This window comes from Bos taurus, chromosome 18 (genome assembly GCF_002263795.3).
Source record: "Bos taurus isolate L1 Dominette 01449 registration number 42190680 breed Hereford chromosome 18, ARS-UCD2.0, whole genome shotgun sequence".
NCBI lineage: Eukaryota > Metazoa > Chordata > Mammalia > Artiodactyla > Bovidae > Bos > Bos taurus.
Window position 1 is genome coordinate 36,938,571 of NC_037345.1, and position 26,938 is coordinate 36,965,508.

The 26,938-nt window shown below is 48.7% G+C and overlaps 1 protein-coding gene and 1 non-coding gene across 5 annotated transcripts in view; both read left to right on the plus strand.

The window, feature by feature from the left end:
- The window catches only part of WWP2 (WW domain containing E3 ubiquitin protein ligase 2), a 144,831-nt gene that overhangs the window by 112,615 nt on the left and 5,278 nt on the right, over positions 1 to 26,938 (plus strand). For 3 of the 4 annotated variants that reach the window (XM_005218541.3, NM_001083414.2, XM_059876646.1), the window contains 11 exons: positions 1,076 to 1,165; positions 10,255 to 10,429; positions 16,776 to 16,830; positions 20,254 to 20,335; positions 20,931 to 21,059; positions 21,651 to 21,726; positions 22,019 to 22,090; positions 22,320 to 22,408; positions 24,427 to 24,586; positions 25,789 to 25,922; positions 26,152 to 26,292. In XM_005218541.3, the coding sequence (XP_005218598.1) occupies positions 1,076 to 1,165; positions 10,255 to 10,429; positions 16,776 to 16,830; positions 20,254 to 20,335; positions 20,931 to 21,059; positions 21,651 to 21,726; positions 22,019 to 22,090; positions 22,320 to 22,408; positions 24,427 to 24,586; positions 25,789 to 25,922; positions 26,152 to 26,292 (1,203 nt within the window). Of the gene's footprint in view, positions 1 to 1,075; positions 1,170 to 10,254; positions 10,430 to 16,775; positions 16,831 to 20,253; positions 20,336 to 20,930; positions 21,060 to 21,650; positions 21,727 to 22,018; positions 22,091 to 22,319; positions 22,409 to 24,426; positions 24,587 to 25,788; positions 25,923 to 26,151; positions 26,293 to 26,938 lie in introns of those variants that run through there. The other variant, XM_059876647.1, reaches the window with a different exon arrangement.
- On the plus strand, positions 23,443 to 23,536 carry MIR140 (microRNA mir-140). Its single transcript, NR_031361.1, has one exon. It is a non-coding gene; the product is annotated as a microRNA mir-140 (primary transcript).

Genomic DNA, 26,938 nt, shown 5'->3' on the forward strand with positions numbered 1-26,938 from the left:
TCATGCTCACGTTCCCTTAAGTATCAAATCACACTGGCATAGACCTATGTCTTTAAAATACGCATTTCAGCAGAACTGACTGTACTAGCTTCCTGGTAAAATCCACCTTCCTCTTGAAAGTGCCCAAAAGTAGAAGTAGATAAAATCAGTGTAAAACATAAAGACTAAGGGACCATTCGCATCCTTTATAAAATGGTAATCATTTTATAAACAAAGGTAAATCTTTGCATTCCTTATATGTCGGTTACTGTATTCTGGGTCAGTGGAGTTACTGTCAGACTGTGTTGAATGTGGGAATAACAGGAGTATGGGGATGGGTGGTCCTTTTCTCTGTTTTGTAGTGATTTTGCCTTTGGACCCACTGTTTGGATCATCTGCTACCTTGTCTTTCTGCCATTGGCACAGATGAGCCACCCTCAGCACCCACACACAGAGACAGGGGTGGAAAAGCCAATAAATAGCAGTTTGCTGTGTTTCTTGGTTCATCCAGATCTCTTTTAAAGACCCTCTGTAAATGAGTCCTGTATTTTAAAAAGAAATGTGATCTTGAATATATACGATGCTAGGAGAACAAGGGGAATTGTATAATTTGTGACGTTAAGAGGTAATAGGTTGCAAGGGCTGGAGAGTCCATGGGTGAACTTTAGGTGTGGGGGTCTGTGAATCCCAGAAACTGCACACATTTTTGTTGGTAAGTGCATGGAGAGAAAGAGTCTTCAGCTTTCATTACCTCCCTAAAAGGACTTTTGGTCCTCAAATGGCCAGTAAACAGTGATTTGGAAAAATCCGTGGGAATGTAGATTCATAGGGGTTATGTAGGGGAATTTAGCACTATCTGTGGGATATCTAATAACCTTGAGTCGGTAAAGGGGAGTTCTCGTAGTTTTCTCAAGAAGCAGGCATGGGTCCCATTATCAGGGATGGCGTGGAGCTGGTCTGACCAGTGGGTTGGTTTTGCATGTTGTCTTTGATGTTTTCTGTCAAATTAGCCACATCAGTAGTGAAGAACCCCATTGAACCAGGACTTATGCCTTTCACCAGCATGTCTCATGCCTCCCTTGACTTTATTTTGCAGATGGGAGCAGCGAGAGCTCCCCAACGGGCGTGTCTATTATGTTGACCATAACACCAAGACCACCACCTGGGAGCGGCCTCTTCCTCCAGGGTAAGACTTGGACCAATGAGCCCTGAGGCTCTAGAACTGGCACCAAGAGTCCCCCATCGGCTTCTCCACCACTCTGCCACAATCATCTCTCTATTTCCCCCACTCTCCTCCTTTCTCTGTCTCTTTTCCCCTCCTCCCATAGTCCTCCTCTTCTGTGGTCTCTGCTCTCTCATTCCACTTTCCCTTCTCCCTCCATTTGTTGCCTTGGCCATGGGAGTTCTTTTCTTTCTTATTTATTTATTTAACTGCACTGGGTCTTTGTTGTGACATGCAGGATCTTCGACCTTTCTGGTGCATGTGGGATCTTTTAGGTGTATCACGTGGGATCTAGTTCTGTGCCCAGGGATCGAACTCAGGCCCCCTGCACTGGGAGTATGGAGTCTTAGCTACTGGACCACCAACGTAATCCCCTGGCCCTGGGCTTTCTTAAGTGATATTCAGACCCCCATGGCTGTTGGGTTCTGGAGGAAGGAGGGCTTGGGAGGCCTCTGAAGCCATTGGTCTCTCAGTGGCTTCAGGCATTTCACCTGCAGAAATAACCTATAGGGTGCAGTTTTCAGTTTCAGCAGATGTAGCGAAGTATAGGGACATTTATTCTGGGTCCCTCGACTGCTTTTCCTACCCACTTTAATTCTGTTCTCATTTCTTAGGACATACCAGGATATTTAGAGCATCTATGGGGGGACTAGAGTGCACAAGGAAGCCAAGATAGAGAGGGTGTTGATGAGTTTCGCAGCACCCTGCGTCCCGCCAGCCCCCGGAGACAGTGTGCTGTGGCGTTCGGCTGGGCTTTGTGAGAACGCAGCTAAGTTCTCCAAAACCCGAGGATAAGTGAGGCTTCCAAGTAAGGGAAGACTGTCCAAGTTCAAGGAGAAGGGGTTTGGTTCCTTGCCTGCCAGGGACAGAAAGTTCTTTCCACATGTGTCTCCCAGTCCTGAGAGCTTTTGAAAGGGAATGTATTCTGCTCTCAGGAAAGAATCACCAGTAGAATAGCTATGAAGGCCTCCTATGCAGAACATGAACACTGACTTCCTCTTCTGAAGCTAGTGAAGGGAGAGGCTGTCAGAGTGGACAGGGAGAGCCCTGTGCTCTGTTTGTTCACCTGTCAGGCATGTGCTGGGCAAATACCACCCCATTTCCCAGTCCTACAGGTTTCCATGTGTGGACTGCTTTTACTTTCAGTTTCCCTAGTAGAATGCTTGTGTTTTCCTTTCCTTCCTTGTCCTTGTGGAAGTCACACTCGTAATCCACCATCCTTAGTTCTCACGGCTCCCCCTTCTCTTTTCTTAAACGAAGGAAACCTCGTTTATTTTATTTTTTCTAATATTTATCTGGTTGTGTCAGGTCTTAGGTGTGTCACGCGGGATCTTTCGTTGCGGCACACAGACTCTCTACTTGTAGTGCACGGGCTCAGTTGTTCCACGGCATGTGGGATCTTAGTTCCCCAATCAGGGATCAAGCCTGCATCCCTTGCATTGCAAGCCTGCTTCTTAACCACTGGACCACCAGGGAAGTCCCTGTTTTCTCCTTTGATTTAAAGTCCAAGGAACTTACCAAAGTTAAACGTTGACTTCTTAGAAAAAAGATTAAACATTTTATTATGGAAATTCTAGAAATATTCATATTGAAGTTTTCAAATGTGCACAAAGAATCCCCACACCCTCAACACCTAGCTGCAATAATTATCATCTCAAGGCCATCCTTGTTTCATTTGTACCAGGAGTTGGCAAACTGTGGACCTGTTGGCAAAATCCACCTGCCACCTGTTTTCATAAATGAAGTTTTATTGGAACATAGCCCCTCTCATTTGTTTACTTACGGTCCATGGCTGCTCTCATGCTCATTGGGAGAATTGAATAATTGTGACACAGACTGTATAGCCAGCAAAGACTAAAATATTTACTTTGCAACCGTTCGTAGAAGACATATGCTAACTCCTGCTCTGTCATCCTCGTTTGCCCCTCCCCCACCCCATCTTAGATTATTTTGAAGCAAATCCCAGATATCATATTATTTCATCCAAATTTCAGTATACATGTCTAAAAAATGTTCTCTTTTAAAAGTAAAACCACTGTATTTTTAAGTGTTTACCTACTACCATCAAATACCCAGTCAGTAGTCAGATTTCTCCAATTGTCTCACAAATTAATCATCAACTTTTAACAGGATGTGTTGCACGCTTGTACTTTGTGTGTTTACAGCACATAAAACTCTTTAAGTGTGCTGGTTTCTTGCCTCTTAACCTCTCTGGTTTATAAGTTACGGAAGCCTTGACCTGGTGAACATATGATGATATCTAAATGAAGATATTTAATAGTGTCTTCTAAGAATGGCTGAGGATTTACTCTTGTTTAAGTGTTGAGGTGGGATACTAGAGCCAGCTTTCTTATTTTCGAGAGAGTTACAATGATATTTTAAGAAAAAGATTCATTTATTTACTCTTGGCTGTGCTGGGTCTTTGTTGTTGTGTGTGGGCTTTCTCCAGTTGGGACGGGAGTGGGCCACTCTTGTGGGGCACAGGCTCTGGGTACTCGGGCTTCAGTAGTTGCAGCATGAGGGCTCCGTACTTGTGATGTGAGGGCTTAGTTGCTCTGTGGCCTGTGGGATCTTCCCGGACAGGGATCAAATCGGTGTCTCCTGCATTGCAAGGTGGATTCTTAACCACTGGACCACCAGGAAAGCCCTGTAATGTTTTATTGGCTCAGCTCTGTGCCCTCTATAGCCCATGAGTTCTTCCTGAGCTTTAGGCCCTTTGAACTCCTGGCACTTACTTCTACGATGTAATAGGGAACCTGGAGAGCACAGAATGCTCAAGCTTTCATTGCTAATTAATGGGAGAAGTTCTGCTCTAGGGAAGTATTGCCATGGTGCGAGCAATCTTGAAACTACAGATGGAGCCACTGCATTGTATCAGCAGTCCTAGTCATCCAGGAGCGAGACTGAGCTGAAAGATTCACTTTATTGTCTGTCCCCTCTGTCTGACCCATGGGACTCTTGTATAAAGACCAGTCGTTTACATGTTTTATCCTCACATTGAGAATCATTATTCCAGTTAGAATAAAGGTTGAAATGCATATTGTCCTAACTTGTTCATAGCTTACAAAAGCTCTTGCCACTTAATAATACCATATGTGTTCCCCGGTGGCTCAGAGGATAAAGCACCTGCCTGCCATGTGGGAGACTTTGGTTCAATCCCTGGGTTGGGAAGATCCCCTGGGGAAGGAAATGGCGGCCCACTCCAGTATTCTTGCCTGGAGAATCCCATGGACAGAGGAGCCTGGTGGGCTGCAGTCCACAGGGTCGCAAAGAGTCAGACACGACTGAGCGAGTTCACTTCACTAAGAGTGTAGCAGATGACACCACCCTTATGGCAGAAAGTGAAGAGGAACTAAAAAGCCTCTTGATGAAAGTGAAAGAGGAGAGTGAAAAGGTTGGCTTAAAGCTCAACATTCAGAAAATGAAGATCATGGCATCTGGTCCCATCACTTCATGGCAAATAGATGGGGAAACAGTGGAAACAGTGTCAGACTTTATTATTTGGGGCTCCAAAATCACTGCAGATGGTGACTGCAGCCATGAAATTAAAAGACACTTACTCCTTAAGGAAAGTTATGACCAACCTAGACAGCATATTGAAAAGCAGAGACATTACTTTGCCAACAAAGGTCCGTCTAGTCAAGGCTATGGTTTTTCCAGCGGTCATGTATGGATGTGAGAGTTGGACTGTGAAGAAAGCTGAGCACCGAAGAATTGATGCTTTTCAACTGTGGTGTTGGAGAAGACTCTTGAGAGTCCCTTGGACTGCAAGGAGATCCAACCAGTCCATTCTAAAGGAGATCAGCCCTGGGTGTTCTTTGGAAGGAATGATGCTAAAGCTGCAACTCCAGTACTTTGGCCACCTCATGCAAAGGGTTGACTCATTGGAAAAGACTCTGATGCTGGGCAGGATTGGGGGCAGGAGGAGAAGGGGACAACAGAGGATGAGATGGCTGGATGGCATCACCAACTCGATGGACATTAGTTTGAGTGAACTCCAGGAGTTGGTGATGGACAGGGAGGCCTGGTGTGCTGTGATACATGGGGTTGCAAAGAGTCGGACACGACTGAGCGACTGAACTGAACTGAACTGAAGAGAGTAGATCTTAAAAGTTCTCATCACAGGAAAAAAGAATTGTAACCATGTGCAGTGACAAATGTTAACTACACTTACTGATTGTTTTGCCATATATACAAATATTGAATCTTTATGTTGTAAAGATAAAACTTAAACCTATTATAATGTTACATGTCAATTAGATCTCAGTTAAAAAAAAAAAGCAACCAGTCATTTTATCCAGGAGCAAAAAGTGTTGGACCTGGTAATTCATATGAGTGCAATGATTTGTCTTCAGACACTGTTAGGTGGTTCTCAGACCAGAGGTGAGCAGGGGGAATAGGCACTATAGAGCATGGTGTTGGGGACCACTGTCACAGAGGACTCCAACTTGGTCTTTAAGAAAGGCTAGGGGTGGACTTCCGTGAAAAGAGGAAGGTGATCCAGGTTAGGGAAACAGTGTGAATGTGAAAGGTGCATTTAGGGAATGATACACGGAGCAGTTTTGGTGGAGTGTAGGGTTTGTGTGAAATAGCAATGATCAAAGTATGTCTAGTAAGGCCCTAGGGTTTGGTGCAGTTGCCCCCTGGAATCAAACAGCATGAAAGGGCCTCCAACTGCTGCTCTGTTTTTATCGATTGTAATTCTGCATAAGATTTCACCTGCTATCAAGGGTGTGATTATGCTGTTTGACAGTCTGAAATTCACCAATGCAGAGGACTTCTAGTTAAACATATGGATCAAACATGTTTATTTCCATTTCTTCTTGAAAACCCACTAAAATGGCAATAAAAGTTATTTTAGAAAGTATAATGATAAAGGCATGGAAGAGGAGAAAAAGCATATGGGAGATTGTAATCAAAGTTTAGTTGCTGGTAGAACTGAGAAATCTGAAACCCAAGCTTCCAGTGTGGGGTTTCCACCCAAAAGACAGCCAGTCCGCACCATGGAGCCCTAGAAAGCCTCAGCCTTCAGGGACATACGGGGTATGTGTAAGTGAATGTGTTATGTGTAATGAGACTAAAAACCTAAAGTTTAAAACTTGTGCAGGGAGCAGCTAGATTCCTAGGTTGTCAGCCATCACTCCCAACCTCCTGCCACACACGTGTGCACACACACACACATGCAACCACATGGCTGCTGCTAGTGTAAGAAGTTCCTGGTAGAATAGAACCAGTGTGGTGAACATGGTCATAGCTGAAGGCAGAGATGAACTCAGGAAAAAGGGATTAAGTGAGAATGCTATCCTCAGGGAAAATATTGGAAAGTTTTTTTTTTTTTTTTTTTGCTGGGGTAGTGACAGGTGGTTCAGTTGGTAAAGAATCTGCCTGCAGTGAGGGAGACCTGGGTTCGACCCCTGGGTTGGGAAGATCCCTTGGAGAAGGGAATGGCTACCCACTCCAATATTCTGGCCTGGAGAATCCTATGGACTGTATAGTCCATGGGGTCACAAAGAGTCAGACACAACTGAGGGATTTTCCCTTTCACTTTCTTTCAGTGACCAGTCTAAGGGGAGAAAACTATAGATCATGATATTTGAGGATCTTCAAGTGAAACAAGTGAGCAAATTCAGAAATCAGCTTTTAGACATGTTAGCACTCAGGAGGATTGATATAAAGCCATCATCAGATATGCAGGGTTTCAAAAAATTAACTTTGGTCCATCCTCTCTCAGAAACTCCTAGCTGTTTTCTTCCACCAGACAAGAAGAAACAGAGAAAGAAATCGTGAGATGCAGGACACAGGAGACTGACTCAGCTCAGGGGCCATGAGGAAGATGAAGGAGGATGACTTAGGACAGGAATGTAGAGCAGGCCTGGAGAAAAGGGTGCTGGACAGATGAGGCCAAGAGTTAAGTGACCCTGGTGGCACCTGCCCTGTCAAGAGTCTGGGGCTGAATTAGTGGCAGGTCCTTGAAGTCCAAGCTGAATAAAACATGCAGTTCTTAACTCTAGAGAAAAAGAAAAAGTTGTACAAGTAAGGATGTGTATGTATAGTATTCTAGAAAGTTATAATCCAAACCCCAAATATTGATTTAATGATGCTTTTCTAAATTGGGAGGACAGGAAAGGAGAGAGCTTTGTGTGTGTTAGCTGGTAGGGTACAAGAACTAATTCTTCAGCTTTGAGAGTGGCAAGTCCATAGTAATCTCTGACTTGGCAGAAATCAAGAAGTTATGCAGTAAGCATTTATTTAGAAGATACAATCAAGAGTTGAAGGTAATTGTTGCCCCCGGGAAGCAGAATTCAGCAATGGGGAGGAGGGCAGGAGACACTGGATTTCATTGTCTCTCCTGTAGTACTGTTTGTGTTTCAAACTATAGATACATGATTCCTTTGCTAACAACTAAAAATAAATAAAGATCACCAGTTGGGAGAATTTATGAGAAAGGTGGGAAGGTTCCAGGTTATTGTGAGCCTTAAATACTAATATGACAGTTTGACTCCAGCATTTCATAAAGGGTCAGTCTGCTGGGGTTACCCTGATGGTAGTTTATGGGCTGGATTGCATGGGAAGGTTCATTCAAGGATACTTGGACATGAAAATGGAAAGTCAAGGACAGGGAGACAAAATAAAAAGAAGCCCTGAGGCTGAGTGGCTTACTGACATCAGTGGGAAAGGGAAAGTCAGGAATGATGGTGTGGTTGCATTCCTGGGTGGTGGACTGATGGAAGGAAGACTGTGGAAGATTCAGGTGTGGGGCGAGAATGATGGTGTTTAGGTGAATCCAGAGTGATGGCTGATCATGAAAGCAAGGCAGTCCAGCAGGCGGAATCCATGCGCAATCCAGGAACGGGCCTTGGGAGGTGAAGAGAAGCCAATTTTAGGGAGCCTTTCAGTTTGAAAGAATCATTGAAGAGGTGGCAGCAAAAGTCAGCTAGGAGGCTAACCCTGAAAGCTGAGGAAAGTATCAGTCAGCCCAAAGCATTATAGTCTTGTGAGTAAGATCAGAATTTAGAGATGGTGTGAGAAGGTAGTCAGGGAACAGAGACCCTTTGACACTTTGGAATCATCCAGTGTGATCCATTGTGGGTTCCTTTTTTCACTGGGTGAATCCTGTTTTCTTCAGTAGTATCTCCATCTTATCTTCTTGAAACTCCTTTTCTCCCCCTTCTTGTTTCAGACTTATAATGGAAAATTCAGGCATACACCAAATTTGAGAGAATAGTACAATGACTCCCTTGTAACCATGGCCTGGTTCTAACAGTTAGTAAGATTTTGTTTCATCTGACCTCCCACTCTTTAGGGGAGGCAACTGATGAATTGTCAAGCAAGTCCCAGTCATCCTATCCTTTGATCTATAAATACACCACATATGCCTCTAACAGATGAGATTAAAAAAAAAAATCAGAATACCATTATCCCAACATAATTAGCAGGACTTCTGTTACCTCATGTCACGTGCAGTCTGTGTTCCATTTCCCCCGATTGTCTTAAAAACATTTTCACACTTGGCTTTGTTTGAATCAGATCCAAACTCAAGATCAACACATTGCTTTTGGCTGATAATCTCATAAGTCTCTCTTAATCTGTAAGTTCCTTCAACCTTTTCTTTTTTTTTTAAAACTATATATTTGTTGACTATCTTGGACATCTGTCTTGTAGAAATTCTCACATAATGAATGTGGCTGATTGTGATTCCTGGTGTGTTACATGCTCCTTTATTCCTTATCTTTCCTGGCAAATTGGTCATTAGATGTGGAGGCTTCATTAGATTTAAATTCATTTTTTAAAAATTGAAATATAATTTACACACAGTGAGATAAACAGATCTCTGTTATGCAGTTCACTGAGTTTTGGCAAATGCATACATTCATGTCACGCACACTCCATCAAAATGTAAAACGTTTCTATTACCCTGCTTTCTTACTTTCTTTTGATCACTTCTTCACAATATATGTGGAAATCAAGCTACACCTACCAAGCACAGCTGAGAATTTTCACTCCCTGTTCTAGCCCTGCCTTGCCCATGGATATTTTAGCGCCAACTTTGGAAGATTGCTTCTTCATTAAAGATAACATGGAGAGTCCTGCTGTCTTTTGCACCAACTCTTCCTATGACCAGTCAATATATTTTTGCTGGCATCTTATGTCAGGACAATTTCAGTTGCAAGGAAGAAAAATTTGGATCTAAATTGGCTTGAATAAGATTTCACTGCCTCATGATCCTGAAAATTCTAGACATAGATCCTGGTTTCAAGGGAACCATGATCCAGTGGTTCAAACGGTATCCCCAGGGGACTGGCTTTTTCCCCCCATTTTTCTGCTCTGCCATCCACTGGGTCAACTTCATATTGTGTTTGGGTCCAGGATGTTAGCCAGTCCCAGGACTGCATGCTTTCTCAATCACATCTGGCAAGGAAGACTACATTTTTCCCACTGTAAGTACTAAAAATTATGAGATTCACCCTGATTGGTTTGACATAGGTCACATGCCCACTCCTGGTCCAGTCAGCCATTCAACTCCAGGGTCAGGAGTATAGTCAGCTGCTGCAGAGCCACTTGGATCTCTGACATGAAATCCAGGGGCTGTTGGTAGAAGAGACTGGTTGGGGCTTCCCTGGTGGTCCAGTGGTTAAGACTTCATCTTCCAGTGCAGGGCATGTGGGTTTGATTCCTGGTCAGGAAGCTAAGATCCCACAGGCCTCATGGTCAAAAACCCAGAACATAAGCAACAGAAGCAATCTTGTATCAAATTCAATAAAAACTTTAGAAATAGTTCACATTAAAAAAAAATCTTTAAATGTTAAAAAAAAAAAAAGATTGAGATCGGTTGCTGCAGGGGCAACCACAGATGTCTGTTAGAATCATCCTGGCCCCCAGAGCGTCCGTGACTGGGCCCCACCTGCCTCTGCCTCCCTGGAGCAGCTAAGCCCCTGGGCCAGACCCTACACCAGACCTTTCCTCGCCATCCTCCTTGCCAGCCTGCCCAGTTTCTCTATGTGAGCGTAGGGGTGAGGTGGTCACCGTGTTCACTCGGAGCTTGATGTTTTCAGCTGGGAGAAACGCACAGACCCCCGAGGCAGGTTCTACTACGTGGACCACAATACCCGGACCACCACATGGCAGCGCCCCACAGCCGAGTACGTGCGGAACTACGAGCAGTGGCAGTCCCAACGCAACCAGCTCCAGGGCGCCATGCAGCACTTCAGCCAAAGATTCCTCTACCAGGTGAGACGCGGGGGCCGGCCACAGGTGGAGGGCGAGCCTCCTGGCGCTATGAAACAGGCAGCTTCACACATTCTCCTTCCACCTGTTCGGTTGAGTAGGGAAAACAGTGGGTAGAAATGTCAGGCCCTGGAGATTTTACTCATTACAGCGAAATTCCTCAAAACTCTGGCATTTCTAACTTAGTGACTCAGTGTCTAGCTTCTGTATTTATGGGCTCAGTACCTGTGTCTGTAACCGAATTTCCCATCTTCCTTCTGAGACTGGATTTCTCTTCCGGTCCTTCCATCCAGGTCCATTTATCCTGCCTTGAGACCTGAAGGTCACTGTGACCTCTCCCATACCTCACCTTTTCAGATCTTTATTATCTGACAGATTCTAAAAGCTGGAGGGACTTTAATGTTCGCCTGGATCTGGGGATGGGCAAACTGTGGCCTCTGGACCAAATTGGCCCCCATCTGGTTTTGTAAATTAAAGTTTTATTGGAACACATGTACACTCGGTAGTCAAGGTTTTGACTGTGGCTGCTTTTGTGCTACAGTGACAGACCTGAGTAGCCATAACAGAGACCAGGCGGCCCATAAAGTCTAAAATATTTTTTTTATGGCTGTTTACAGAAAAATTGTATGGATCCACCGGTCTAGATCAACTTCTTCTATCTGATTCTTGATTTTCCCCTTCTCCTCCCACCTGGAAGGTGAAGGCAGCCTTGGAATTGTCTCTTTGCTGGCATTCTCTCTGATCTGTACTGTTTTGAGCAGAGCTGTCTTCAAATATCACTGTCATTTTGTCACTTTTTAAAAAATCACTGTGGAGGGTTTAAGGGAAGGGGGCTTTGCTCTGAATTGATCACTGGTTCAAAACCTTCTGTGGCCATTACCTTCAGAATAACATTAAAATTTTATAGTCCAGGATTCAGAGTTTTGTGGTCCTGTGTCCCTTTAGGAACTTTCCTTCCTGGGTGTCTGTCTCACTGGAGCCCTGGGTTCCCAGCAACCCAGTGCTTGGTGGGGAGCCTCTTTGACAGAAAGGTGGGATTCTCAAGTTGTAACTCTGATTGCATTTTCTCTGAGCCCCTTGAATTTGAAGCTTGGGATCTGTAATATAGAACCTGTACAAGGTGTGGTATATTGGAGGTTGGAAACTTGTTGAGCTGGTCTATGATATTACCATGTTTAACAAACATTATTTCTATTTGAATTGAACTTCAACCCTACAACTCATGTCTAAGTGCTCAGAAAACCTGTAATTCCAGTTAACTGAATAGCATTCATCATCAGCTTTGCCATCATTTCCACCTCTTTTTCTGTTCACTCAAAGCATGAGCCACTGCATCAACCATAAGACATTGCCCTTGGCTGGCTTGTTACTTCTTTTGTTCGTGGGGGCTGACTGCTCACCATATAGTGTTTGCTTAGTATGAATGAGCAGAAAGTCCGCTGTTTGTCACATTGAGTTGCCTCCAAGGTCAGCTTGATGTCTGTCTACACCCGTGCCCCGTGGTGTGTACCTAGTTCAGCATCTATACTGCTGGGCATCTGGCCGCCCACTCCACAGCCCTTCTACATATGCTGGGTATCATGTTCTGCTATGTTTCAAAACTGGGTGGAATCTGACCCTTTCCTGCATTTCAGAAATTATTCCTCTTGAGTTGGGCCCCAAGGACTTTCCCTGCCATTTCTTTGGGTGGTCGTGGCTGCAAAACTGGGATGGTCTGAGCAGCTTTGTCCTTTGACTTAGAGACAAGGACGCATTTTAGGAGCCTTGCATAGTTTTTTCTCCCTGCTTACCCACTTTCTCAAATTGAAAAAGAAAAATCCATTGAAGGGCTCCTTCTCCCCCTTCCCTTCCCACACACCGTGTGGGTTCTGTCGGTTGGCCCAGATGTTTGGTGTGTGAAAGGGAAGATTCTGGAGCTCACGTCTGCTTGTGCTTTTGGAGGCATCATCTCCCTCACCTGCCTCTCTCATTTCAACAACACCGTTCTGGGCCTGCAGAGGTAGAACTTTGACTTGGAGTGTCCCCTGAAAGTAAAAGTTCAGGGCTTAAAATAAAAAAGTCCGTTCTGAGTCCTCTAACATGGTTTCCTCAGCGTGGCTGGGGATCCAGGAGGGTTCTAGATGGAGTGATGATTCCCTTTTCTCCCTGAAACAAGACTCATGTTGAAAAATGGGCAGGCCTCTTTTTTTTGGGTCAGCTCTCAATGTCTCTCTGTTGACTTCCCTCCTCTTTGGAATTGGTTTACCCCTCTTGTTTGCTGTGGTGCCATGTCCTGGTTGCAAGTAAGAAGAGTCGCTTTCATAGAGTTATTTTGGGGTTTGGCCTTGGCCCAGGGTTTGACTCGGAAGACTTAAGAACTGATACTATAGCAGTGGCTTCCCCTCCTCCTCCTCCTCTGCCCCTACTGCTGCTGCTAACGCTCCTGGGCCAAAACCAGACCTTATTCTTCTTTGCTGCCCTGCAGAGAACATGAACTATACAGTTTGACGTGGAAAGTCTAGGGAATCCCAGATGGCAGCCTCCTGCAATTCCTTCCAGCCTCAACACACACCTTTTTCTATCTCTCTGTTACTGTTCCTTTACTTCTTTTTAAAAAATAATTAATTAAGCATATGGGATCTAGTTCTCTGACCAGGGATTGAACCCGGGCCTCCTGCATTGGGAGCACAGAGTCTTAACCACTGGACCACCAGGGAAGTCCCCATCATTCTTTTTTTAAAAAAATATTTATTTATTTTGGCTGCACCAGGTCTCAGTTGCAGCATGCAGGATCTTCAGTCTTTGTTGTGGCTTGCGGGTTCTTTAGTTGTGGCACGTGGGATCTAGTTCCTTGATCAGGGATGGAACCTGGGCCCCCTGCCTTGGGAGCGTGGAGTCTTAGCCACTGGACCACCAGGGAAGTCCCTCGGTCCCTTATTTCTTACACGTTTCCCTCTCCTGATGCCCCAGAGTGCCTTTGTTACTTGTGATCATCACATGCACACTTGTGTTTGACCCATGCTGTCTTGCTTTGCCATCTGTTTTTGTGGTCTTGCTGCCGTCCACAGAGCAAGCCCAGCCTGTTCCTGTGCATCTTCTAATTGCAAAAGGACCCTGCTCGCAGCCTGCTGCCATTTCTGTGGCCACTCCTCCTCCTCTGCCACCTCAATCCTCCTCTAATAATCAGAGGAGAACAGCCAGTGTCAGCAAGACCGAAACACATCACTCTGTGGCTGCTAACGCGTGACGCAAAAGTGCTCTATCCAGAAACAGTGTTTCTTACTCTGTAAAGAGTCCCTTGGATCAAATTCTCAAGCCACCTGAGGTTTCTTCTGCGCCTACTGGTTGCATCCTTTAAAAAAAAAATAAGAAAGGAGCCTGCCTTCCACACTGTAACCTCTGTGCTCTCCCCAGAATTTGTCTTGCCCTCGGCTGTATTTGCTAGACATTCTTTATTTCTGAGTTGGTATCTTAAAATATTACTGGAACTTATCGCTCAGTCCCTGAGGGACTTGAACTCACGTGAGCCCTCTGGCTCACGGCCTGCACCCCAGTTCTCCCCACCCAGGGATGGTTACCAGGAAAATCATTCAACAGCATTCCTTTCTCTTCCTGATAATAAAGGAAGCTATCTTGGTCTCTTGGGGTCACTGGCACACCCCAGGGTCCCCCTTCTGCCAGCAGTCTCCCCACGCCCCTCTCTCTGTGGCTCTCCCAGCTGTGCTCCAGGTAGCACTTGCAATCTCTTGTTTCAGGGGAAGGTGTGGAAGAAGAAGAGAAGGGGCAGGTGATTGGCTCATTGCAGACATGGGATTTTGGGGTTTGGGTTTGCTGGCCAGAAAATATAGATTTTAATTTTTTTAATGTCTCCTTGGCTTCCTTTCATCTCCTCTAAACATATTTCAAGTTGTACTGTATACATTAGGGAAGAAATATCTGAAATAATCAAGTGCTTTGCTTTAACTGTTAAGAGGTAAAATCACGAGTGTCAGCTTCCACTGACCCGTTTCATATATTTGCTCACGTTTATCAGTCTCTGACTTCTCTCCCTTCCTCTCTCTCTCTCCCCCCGACCCCGTGCTGGGGAGGGGGTGATCTAATAGGATGAGAATGAGAGCATACCAAAGGCATTTGTCAGAAAAACCACCTGGATGAGAAAGAGTTAACATCGTGTAAAGTTTCTGACATTAAAAGAAGGCAAAGGTTAAGAAAGGGGCCTGTAAACATTTTTTTTTAACTTTATATACTTATTTATGCTGTAGCGTGCAGTATGCGGGGTCTTAGTTTCCTGACTAGGGATCACACCCATGCCCCCTGCATTGGAATTGTGGTGTCTTAACCCCTGTGCCACCAGGGAAGCCCCAAACATTTTTCATTTCTAGTTCAGTACAGGTCACAGAGGCTGTGAGGAAAGACCTTTTGGTGTATTGATTTGTAGAGTTAGACAGGAGATGACTGTAAGCCCACTGAAGCCTGGTTGGTACCAGTTGGGAGCTAATTTCCCATCAGAGCTCCTGGATGCTTTGCAGATCATTTGTTTACTCTGAAAACAAAACAAAATAAACAAAACAAAAACACAGAAAAATCAGCAAAAAAAAAAACCCAAAAATTACACCAAATGCTGCTGCTTTTAATTTCTTGACATAATCTTTCCTGTAGTCCTTCCCTTTTGCAAGGACATCCATTGCTCTAGCTCAGTGCTCACCCACTGGCTTCATTATCTGAAGCGCATGTGTGTTTCACAAGGTGGTTGCTTTCCTTCTTTGCCGAGTATAGCTACGAAAAAGTCAGAGGAGCTTGGATTTTATGAGATGCTCACTCCCCTCATTCCCCCACCTCCACACACACACACCAAAAAAAAAACCTCCGTGAATTTGGGAGGTGTTTTTTTCCCCCCAGTAACCATCAGACAAATCTGAATTGTGGTGACAAGCGTAAGGTTGAGGGCAACATGCCTCAAATCGAGGACAGCCTAGCGTCCCACACCTTGGAGAAGTCTCACCCTGCCTCTGCTGAAAGGTGACTCCGTTCCATCAAGGGACCTGTGGTTTCCAGACTTAAACGTCTTTGTTGCAACTTGATTTGGAAGAGATGCCTGTGTCACCACCACCTCGGAAAGAAAGTTGCTCTGTCATTTCAGCTGGGGGTGGAAGGGGTTTCGTTGGCCGTTGAGTTCTACCAATGTTTTCTCAAGCTGAGACTGAGCTCCATTCATTCTCCTGCCCGTGTGTGGCTCCATCGGCCCCAGACGGGGCCAGCCAGGCAGCCCGAAGTCTGCACTGAGAACTTGATCCGCCTAACATAGCGATTAAATTTTAGTAAGTGAAATAAAAATGCTTCGGCGAGAGAGAAGAAGAAGAAGAAGAAGAAGAAGAAAAACAACAGAAAGAGAGAAAGCAAGCAGGGAACAATGCTTGTTTTATTTCACTCTGAAGAGTCTTTGACAGCCCCCCCTTCCCCGCAGGATATGAGAACTCTCGGGCCGCTGCAGCCTGGCCCCAGGGACCCCACAGCAGAATTAGGCAGGGGCTGGGGGGCTCTAATGTAAACAGTAACCCTCAAGGCCTGGAGTCAGCCTCCCCAACCCTGCTTCTTTCTTTCTTTCTCCTGTCTCCCCTTCTCTCTCACCACCTCGCCCCCAGCCCCACCTCCCCAGACAGGCGCCCACAGAACACTGAACAACTTCAGGTTCAGGCCGGAGGAGAATAAAGGTGCTTTGTGAAGGGAAGCCAAGCGTTCCTGGGGGAGGTGAGGGGCCCGGGGCCTGAATGTGCCCTCAGTCCGTCGCACACACGCACACACGGCTGCTCCCTCTCCCTGCGCACCCAGGAGTGGGGTGGAGGGAGGAGGGCCCAGCCCCCAGCCAGGAAGCTCTGGGCGTGGGCAGGGCTTGTGGGAATGATTTCATTGGAAAGGCCTGCGATATTTTTTCCCCTCCCGTGTGTGGTTCTTGGAGAAAGTTGGAGGTGGTGGTGGTGATTTCAGTCGCCTTGGCTGCCCTGAGCAGGAGCTGAGAGGAGGCACCAGGCTGAGCTTGCCGGGCAGCCCTGCTCCGGGCCCTCCTGCCACGCCTGGGGCCCGCTCCGGGCCTCGGCTCACCTTCACCTGCACACCTCTCCCTCCCCCTCGCTCCACCCTCTTCACTACCTGTCCCGGCCCTCAGTGTGCAGGGTTCTTTTGGGGTTTTTTCCTTCGAAGAAGAAGACGACTTTGGAGAGGAGCAGATGCCACCTAAGGCCCCACTGTTTGCTCTGAAAAGTGCTGAAATGTGGAAACTAGTCCTTGGCAGTTTTAATTTTGATCGATTGGTTTATTTTTATCCAGCGGCTTTTTTTTTAACCCCTGTGTTTTGCTGTGTTTCTGTGTTTAGTCTTCGAGTGCTTCCACTGACCATGACCCACTGGGCCCGCTCCCTTCCGGCTGGGGTAAGTATTGAGTTCTCTGTTCTGTACCCTCAGGGCGTCAGCTGATGGCTCCGTGGCGCTCTGTCCTCTTTCCCCATGCGTCTTCCTCATTCTTCTGCCTCCGTTCCCCTGTTTCGACTCTTTCCAGCACACCCTCCAGGGATGCCCAGCTGGAACAGTTGCAGGCGATGGGGCTGGAAGGTGGGGAAAATAGCCGAGCTCTCCTGCACCCCCGGAACACCTCCTCCGCCATCACTGCAGGGGCCTGACCCTATGCAAGAAATGTCCCAGCAGCCATGGGACTGTTGGGTTGCAGTGCTGACTTTCAGGGTGCCCCCTCAAGAATCCATCCTATGTGGTGAAGGCATTGTGACACTGGCTGATTTCTAGATGCATTTGTAGGTCTGTGGCTGTCTGCTGAGACACCTTACCATACCTTTCTTTGCAGTTGAGATGGTGGAGGACTTCAGCTCGATTTTGAATCATGGAAGCCATCTTTTTACTTGTGATAAATGGCTGTGAAAGGGGCCAGAGGGAAGCAGATGAGAGAGTTGAATGTGGGCTGCTGACATTAGGAAAGTGTACCATTGCTAGTTTATAATGCCATGCTGGATTCTCCCTGTCACTGGAGAATCCCAAGTCCTTCATGTCGTTGGCCAGTAATGAGTTAGAGGGATGGACAGCCGTGACCTGAGAGAGATGGTGGGCCTTATGACTATTTTGGGAAGGAGTGGCTGTGCCAAAAGCGGTCATGAGAGATGGTGGGACTCAGCGCATTCTGCAGCTCTGATCTGGGTCAGGGTTTTGTTCAGTATATATGCCGAGAGTCCTTTGGAGCTGAAGAGGGCAGACTTTGCAAAACTTGGCATATGTCGGGTTTAATTTGTTAGGCCTGCAGGAGACAGTGAACGCCGGTTTGATGGTGTGAAGTTGGGCAGGGGTGTGCTTCCCAACAAAGGAGCTGACAATGATAGGATGAGCATCACCTGAAAAGTGCAGCTTGTGAGCTGGATCCTGTTGATGCAGACACAACTACTGCCTGGTCATAATTTATGGGGTTACATCAACCCCCAGAGACCCCTAGGGTATCACTTAGTCAATTACCACTGCATTCCAGGGCACTGCAAAGACCCTCTAGTCCTTCTAGTGGGATATATCTGTTAGTGAGGTCCCCCCATTTAGTTCTTTATTTTCAGCTCAGGAATCCCTTAGTCACACAGGTGATCCATCTGACTCCCTGAAAGAATGAAAGGTCATAGTTCATTGTTGTCTCAGAGTTTGACAGCAAGTCAAACATGAGCGGGTCAAATAGGTTCCCTGGCTGGGCAGGAAAGGACTCATCAGATGAAATGAGAATTGTGTAAAGCTATCTGGCAGACCCTGTGACCTACAGTGGGGATCCCAGAATTGTTCCTGGATCCCTAGAGTCAAGTGGTTTGTTTCCATACCAGTTCTGCTAAATGATGATCACCAAGTAGGAGCTGCAGTGGGGTCTTGAGAACAACTCCCAGATGCCAGGTGTGAAATAGCTGAGATGGGAATAGGAGCCATGGCTGGAGTCAGCGCTATTTTACGAATGATCAGGAAAACACACAAGACTGTGATGATGTGAAACTGAGAGGAAAAGGAGCATCTGGCCAAGGGCCCGGGAACCTTCCTGATGGAGTCCTCTGGGCTTTGTGTTGGCTTCCCCAGGGCCCATCTCCCCAGGGAGAGTTAAGAGTCTAAGAATAGCAAAACCGAAGGAGAGTTGCGTTTAGGGCAAGCCTGCTGTTGAGTCTACTGTGCTCAGTCCCGGGTCCCTTTCGGCTCCTCCAGCAGAGACTCCACGTTCTCCCCAAGCACTGACCCAGGGGTCCGGACACCTTAGGTTTAGATCCACGTCGTCTCAGCTCCTCTGACCCTGGGTGTGTGACTGAATGCCCCCGAGTCCCTTTCTTCCTAGATGAAGTTGGGCTAAGATGTTTAAGGACTTTCCCAGCCCTCAAACTACCACGTTGTATGCAGCAAGGTGGTTCCCATGGGCCGTGGGAGGCCCTCACGTAGTGACAGTGGCATCGGCTGGCTGGACAGATCCCCCAGGCTTGGCTTTGGTCCTTGGCCAAGAATACGTGGACAGTCTAGTTCATAGCAGAAGCTTCTGGGCTGGGAGTGGCTCCCCAATCCCCTCACAACCCTGTCAGGAAGCCAGTCCTCTGTGGAACAGTCCCACAGGCTGTTCTGAGGTGATGGGAGCTCTGTCATAATCCCAGGCACCTTCTTTTCTTTCTTTTCCTTTTGTCTGTTGTTTTTTGAAATTTCCATCAAGTAATGGATACCAGGTAAGGCAGACAGGGACCAGGACCCTTGGTTGATACTGTGAACATTGCAGGCTGCTGCTCAAGGGGTGGGGGCTGGGCTCCATAGTTCTGGATCTTTTTCAGCTTTTGGGTTCCCTGTAGCTTCTGGAACTGATTATTTTTATTTCTTTAATTTCTCCTTGTCATCAGTAAAGAGGGAGGGCCATGCACATTGTTTGTTTTCAGGACAGAAACAGTGTTGAAAGCTGAGAAACTTAAGTTGGGAAAGGTGAGCGCTATCGTGCCTGCCATCCACCTGGAACCAGTGGGTGCCCCCTTCAGTCCCTCTCAGAATCACCAGCTAGAGTTGAGCTTGCCCCTGCAGCCCATACTTTCTCCCTCAAACAACTCAGAGTCATCGTTAGTACAGCAGTAAAGGGCCAGAGAGTAAATATTGTCCAAAGGAGAAAGTATGTCTGAGCTCACCAGACACTGCCCCTCTTGAAGCACACACATAGGAATAATACCAGGATGCCCACAGCCCCAGGTGTCTGCATGTATGCACAACATAGAGATTTTGCTGGGATGTGGGAGTTTGAGAACCAAACTTTGCCTTTAAGCAGGAGGGTACAGAGGCCCGGTGGTGCTGAGCAGAGAGGTATGAGGGAAAAGGCAGCCTCCCCCCGTGCCCCCAGTGACCCTGCCTATGGGACAGGGATGCCTAGGTTGGCTGCATCCGAGGACCAGAGAGTAGCCGTGATGGACTGGGGTGGGCGCCAGGGTCGAGGGGAGGCTGGGCTGTGTCTGCACTTTGCACACAGCTGGATGCAATTACGCCTCTGGTTTCAGCTGGCCTGCTCCCCCTCTGTGTTGCCACACCGCCCGCTTCCCTCCAGCAAACCAACCGAAGACGGTGCTTCATCTTGAGTTGAAAACGTGTATACCCCTCCCCTGCTCCCCAGTAGGGAAAGATCCTCTTTGTCCTTTTTTTCGCCAGTGACAGACACGAGTGAGCCAGGCTTGCACTGGTTAAACTTCTCTAACAGGGTGGGGACAGAGGCAGAGACGCAGACCTAGCACCCAGGAGGTGGGAGCCAGAGGGGAGAGGACATGGGCTCAGCGTGCCTCAATCTGAGCGTCCACTTTTCTTTCTCCTCCCCGGCAGAGAAGAGACAGGACAACGGACGGGTGTATTACGTGAACCACAACACACGCACCACCCAGTGGGAAGACCCTCGCACGCAGGGGTGAGGACTTAGGCCGGGAGGGCTCTGGGTGGGCCCTGTGCACGTCCGTTGGCCTGGTGGCCTCGCACTGTATTTGGCCTCCGTGGCTGATGTTCTGGGACCTTTAAGCACACACAAGTGCCCCCAGACCCTCACGATATAGTGAGAGCTTGAAAGTGGCACCTTACGTTGGCCTTCCTCATGGCTGCAGCGTGGCCTGACTGGCCAGTGTTGCTGGTCTCTGTTGTACAAGCTGCTGATGAAGTGATTTCTGAAGGGTTATGTGAGAACTCCCCCCGACCCCAATACTCCTCTACTACCCACCCCCCAGAAGCTAGTCTGGGATGGGGCACTTGATGTCTCGGGATTGCTGGTGGCTGCTCAGGCCACGGCCATCCACCCAGGGTGGGGATTCTTTGCGCCTTGGGACAGTAATGGTCTCTCTCCGCTGCAGACCTTGGGTATTGCCAAGTACATTTCCTTGAGGCCTGTGCGGGTCCTGGGTAAAAGCAGAGAGAAGGCAGCTCCAGCCTTCTGGGGACCCCTCCCCCCTTAGCATGGATGCCCAGAAGGTGAGATATGAGACCCTGCAGCCCCTCTCTTCCCGTGTTTTCAGGATGATCCAGGAGCCGGCTCTGCCCCCAGGGTGGGAGATGAAGTACACCAGCGAGGGGGTGCGCTACTTCGTGGACCACAATACCCGCACCACCACCTTTAAGGATCCTCGCCCGGGGTTTGAGTCAGGGTAAGGACTTGGCACGTAGGGCTTCCCAGGTGGCGCTAGTCGTAAAGAATCTGTCTACCAACGTAGGAGACGAAAGAGACATGGGTTCAATCCCCGGGTCAGGAAGATCCCCTGGAGAAGGAAATGGCAACCCACTCCAGTATTCTTGCCTGTAAAATCCCATGGACAGAGGAGCCTGGCGGACTACAGTCCATGGGGTCACAAAGAGTCGGACAAGACTGAGCGCCTGAGCACCAGCACCGAGGACTCTGCGCAGGTGACATCACTGTTAGCTTAGGCCTAGTAGAGCTGCTCTTACCACCCTCTAGTGGCCAGTTGTGGTGCCACGCCAGTGGCGATGGGGCGGGAAGGGGCTTCTCTATTGAGACTAACACCGGTGGTCTTTCCCTAAAAGCAAGAGGTCTGGCTTTATTTCTAGGTTTTCTTTTTAACCTTCAAGTCTGCAGAAGATCTTAGTGGCAGTCCCTTCCTTTCTTTTATGCTTTACTTTACTCGTCTCTAAATTAACAGAGCAGTAGCTTTCCTTAGGGCTAATATGTTGCCAAGTTTTGAGAAATCTCGTGGATTCCAGAACAACTTTGCTCTTCCCAGGACGAAACAAGGTTCCCCTGGTGCCTACGACCGAAGTTTTCGGTGGAAGTATCACCAATTCCGTTTCCTCTGCCATGTGAGTTCTGGTACTGGGGCCTCCCCCTGGAGATTGGGGTTACAGAGTCATTTCAGCAGTTTCCTAGCCTAATTGCAGGCGTTGGAACACTTGTGTCTTAGGTGGGAGCAGGTCACTTGTCTCACTCTGAGCAGTTATGTGACATTGTCTTCCATTCCTAGGGGACCAAGTTCTCTACCCCCCAAACCTGGGGGTAGGTGGTAGGGGAAGCCTATTCAACAGACAACTGATCAGATTGAATAGTTACCACCAATGCCCCAATTTGAGGTCTCTGTTTTCCTTTTCTTTTCAGTCAAATGCTCTCCCCAGCCACGTGAAGATCAGCGTTTCCAGGCAGACACTTTTTGAGGATTCTTTCCAACAGGTTAGAGAATAATCACTGAGTCTAAGACCCGGGGCAGGGACAAGGCCCTCTGCTACCACCCTGTCTTCTCTTGTGTGGCCCTTTAAGCCCGCATGATACGGTTTTCAAGGCGTGGGCCTTGGTTATGGGGGATCAGCTGAAGAGCAGGCCTGGGAGTCCCTGGTCGCCTGCCCCTGGCCTGCCATGGAAAGGAGAATGGCTGGCTGGCCACGACCTTCTGTCTCCCCAGATCATGAACATGAAACCGTATGATCTGCGCCGCCGGCTCTACATCATCATGCGTGGCGAGGAGGGCCTGGACTACGGGGGCATCGCCAGGTGAGCTGGGAGCCCTGAAAGGCCGTCCTGCACCCTGCTTCCCCAAGCTGCAGGGCACCCAGCCAGGAAGCTGCTTCCTTTCTCAGACAGTTGCCAAAGCTCTCCTGCACCTTCAGGAGTGGGCAGGAGTGTGGGTGGTCCGGAGGGGCATGAGAACTGGGTCCTGGGGTCCTCTTCTGGGCTAGGCATCAGCTCTCTAGTTGCTGGGTCAAGGGGAGGCCGGGGGGTGGTTTCTAGGGGAGGGGTTCAGGATGATGGCTCTTTTTAAAAAAATTTTTTTTATTTTGTATTGGGGTATAGTCAATGAAACTGTTGTGATAGTTTTAGGTGAACAGTAAAGGGACTCAGCCGTCCGTATACATGTATCCATTTTCCTCCAAACCCCCCTCCCATACAGGCTGCCACACACCATTTGAACAGAGTTCCCTGTGCTGTACAGTGTCATTATTTCTTTACTTTACCCCATCTAGTCGCACCAGTGGGCAGTGGTTAGATACCGGTATTAAGTGGTTGTCCATTGGAATAGACCCTGGACTTCACTTCCTCTTGAGGCAGCTGGGGTGGATTCAGTTGGGGGTCTTGGCGTAGATCTGGCATATATAAGCTGTGTCCCAATCCAAAGGGTATTGATCAATATTCAGCTGCATGTCACGTGCACAGTGACAATAAAATGAAAACAAATGATATACTCCTAAAAAGAACTCAAAGCATTGTCTTGCCCTCACCCCAGTGCTGCTACAAAAGTTAATAGATTCTCTGGCAAAATGTTGCGTTGGACGATGGGGCATGAGGGCCCCAGCAGAGAGGAGGAGCGTCTTGGCTGCAGTGACCGTTCAGCCTGCTGGCCTCTCTCAGTGTGGGGACGTCTTCTCGCTTGGTGTTGGGTTAACTCGCTCCTGGTCCTGTGTGTGCTGGTGGCGTTGCCCTCTGTGTTGGCCCCTGTGGATCGATTGCTCTTTTTCTTCCATGGTGACCGTGGTGACCTCCTCTCTAGGCTCTCCTTGGTGGTGTGGCTCCCGCCCCGTGTGTGTCTGTCTCTCTGTGTCCTGCCAGTGGTTTTACCCTATGGTAGGTTACGTCATGCTGTTCTACCACAGGGTAGAACCACGGACAGGATACCGGGGCACCCTCTGCATCGAAGAGATTCCTCGTCTGCCTGGCCACAAACAGCCCAGCAGCCAGGGACTGGCCCCCCTTGGGACGTCCCCCTGCTTGTGTAGCTCAAGCCTCAAAGGACTCTGAATTCTGGCTTGAGGCTTGTACCTAGGGTGCAAAGAGATGCTAAGGTGTGGGCGTTGGTTCAGATGAATTTGTGGACATACGGGGAAGGGTATGGTGGTGGGTCTGGGGTGAAGGGATGGTGGGGTGGTGGGAGCGAGGTGTAGACACAACCTGATGAACAGAATTGTCCTGCATCAAGGATTAGGAACACATTACTGTGTATTTATATTAGACTGCTTAGGTAGGGTGGAAGCAGGGTGACTGCTGGTCGTAGAGCCCTTTTGCAAGATTTAGAAAAAAATGTCCTTTCTCAAGACACTTCTGTGTTGAAAATGGTCACAATATACTGGTTTTATTAGGAAAAAAATGCAGCTTGATGCTGTTTGCAGGAAATTTGTTGTGACAAATGTACACATCTATGGTATTTTAACGTCATGTCCTTGTGCAGTGCACAGTCTACACAACTGTGCATGGCAACCCAGAATGCAAGGAGCCCCTTTGCCATTAGATGCTCTGGATATCAGATGGAAAGCCCCAGAATACAGCACCTGGAGCCAACACTCACACACACGGGTTTGCCTGAGCATTGTTGTCCAGTGCAGTTGTTCTGATTCATCCTAGGTCTGACCCTGCCCTGTTCACAGAGGTTAGCCCAGGGCTGATCGCAGTGGGGCTGCCTCTCCAGGATGCATGTCTCCAGACTATGTACTGTTTGACGGCAGAAGAGACTCGTGCCTGCAGAGCAGGTGAGCAGGGTGTGATCCATTAGTCCTGTTTTCCTCTCTCTTCTCTCATAGAGAGTGGTTTTTCCTCTTGTCCCACGAGGTGCTCAACCCCATGTACTGTTTATTTGAATACGCCGGGAAGAACAACTACTGCCTGCAGATCAACCCTGCCTCCTCCATCAACCCCGACCACCTCACCTACTTCCGCTTTATCGGCCGATTCATCGCCATGGTAAGATTCGCTGTTATCAGACCTCCAGGGAGTGCAGTCACAGACCTGTAGACCACCAGCAGCTCTGAAGGCTGGGTGCCCACTCTCTGAGCTCTGCCCTCATCTTTACAGAACTCACTAAAGATGCAGAAAGCTAGTGAGAGTTCCGGAAATAGTCCAGAGCACTGAAGAGGTTTTCACGTTCATTTGTGTGGGACTTGTCAAGAGAAAGCCCAGGGTCCCCGGATCAAAGTCTTCACTTAACACTCAGTGCATGTGCTGTCAAGGGTGGGGGATGACGGGCCGTCTCTGGGTGTTGCCGTGAGCTGGGTGGCGGTGTCTGGGAGTGTCCGACTGAGACTTGGGCCTTCTGGAAGGGGATGGGGAATCTACACTAGCTGAGAACAGGGCCCTAGTTGATCGACTGGTGCAAGATGTTGGAGTCATCTGGCAGGAGGAGGGAAGAGCAGGGATGGGGAGTTGGGCGTTTGTATTTATGTAGAAACAGGAGCACAGTGTAAATTTGGAAAGGGCGTCACCTTGTATGCATCCGGTTGAGTACCTCGTGAGCACCGAGACCCAGGATGGAGAAAGGGGAGCCCATGGAAGGCCCAGTCCCTCTGCCACGTTTGGTCGTTGGAGAGCTTTCACTACTAATTTGCCTTTGCTCCTTCCTCTCACTTCCTGAGTGAGCGTCAGCCCTGCTCCCCTCTCAGGAGGACCCAGGAGCCCATGACTAAGTATGTCCCCTGCCTTTGTCTGGAGGTTCTTGGCCAAGGTGCTTGGGCTCAGGAAGTGGGCACATTCTTCCCAGGTCTAGAGACCCGCCTGGCCCTGTGGCTGACAGGACAGACCAGTAAAACCCTAGACTATTACTCACTGCTGGCCCGCCAGCAGCAACAGGGGCGTCTGCATTATTTTTGGCTGCCTCTGCTGCCCAGCTCTGAGCAGCAGTGAGTCAGGGCCGCCACCTGGGGCTGTGCTGAGCGAATCTCCTCTGTGTGCGTGGAGGCAGACCTCTGCTAGAGCGAGGGGCTGGTGGGCACGCAGAGGGCCAGAGGTGGGTCCTTGTGGTCTGCAGGTGGGACCAAGAGGGCTACAGACCTAGCCTTCAGGCCCCTGGGAGAGCCAGATGCTCAGGACCGCAGGGAGCAGTAGCCGGGCTCTGATATGGGGCATCTGAGGAAAACCAGACCTCTCTGCTGTGCCTCTTCTGTCCCCAGGCTCTGTACCATGGAAAGTTCATTGATACAGGCTTCACACTCCCTTTCTACAAGCGGATGCTAAACAAGAGACCGACCCTGAAAGACCTGGAATCCATTGACCCTGAATTCTACAACTCCATTGTCTGGATCAAGTGGGTCCCCTCTGTTGCCCGGTGCTGGGAGAGGAGGGGTCTCTGGGTGGATAGCAGGCGGGTGGAGATGCCCAGCTTCTAGGTCCCCCTGTCCTGGGACGCTGTTCTGGGCTCTAGGCCACCTGGGAGTCCTTGTGTCCCACGGGCACTGAGAGTGAGTGACGGGGCAGGACTGAGGGAAGACCCTTCTAAGACAGACAGCTTCCCTCTTGGTCTCTTGTGCCCCCAGAGAGAACAACCTGGAGGAGTGCGGCCTAGAGCTGTACTTCATCCAGGATATGGAGATCCTGGGTAAGGTGACGACCCATGAGCTGAAGGAAGGGGGCGAGAGCATCCGAGTGACAGAGGAGAACAAGGAAGAGTACATCATGTGAGTCGAAAGCTCTAGGGAGCCGGCGGGGCCCGGGAGGTGGGGGCAGAGACACAGCCGGCCGCAGAGAAAGAGCCTCACGCTCCTATCCCGGGGCACTGTCTTCAGCTAGGCCCCCTCGTGTGGCCCGTGGGTCTCCAGGGATGGGAAGAACCTTCCGTTTTGCACTGACCTTAGATGGCTGCCGTGGCAGTGATGTGCTGGCCAGAGCCAGGTAGCCAGAGCCCAAGGCCCTCTGTTCAGCCCCTGGGTGCTCCTTGTTCCCAAGTCATAGATTCATGACCGCAGGACAGAATTTCTTTGAAGAGGCATAAAAGTTCGACCACTCCTTTGTTCTCCTAACTGAAAGGGCATGTGTGCTCTGCCTGCTTAAAGCCACTGTCACCTGTGGGATTGTACACGAACATGCCCGTTCACTTCAGGTCCCTTGGGCCAGGCTTTTAACCCCCGTTCATCTGAGCTTCAGTCAGCGGTGACGGGAGGAGCAGAGGAGATGTTGAAGATTCAGATGTCTGTGGGTTACTGTGAGGTTTTAAGGGCCGTGCTCTGGGGCCGAAGTTGCCCGGGTGTCCCGCCCGCCCAGCTCGGCTCTCGGCTGCCTCCTTGCTGCCAGCAGTGGCCACCTCCCAGCAGACCCTGAGCTGCC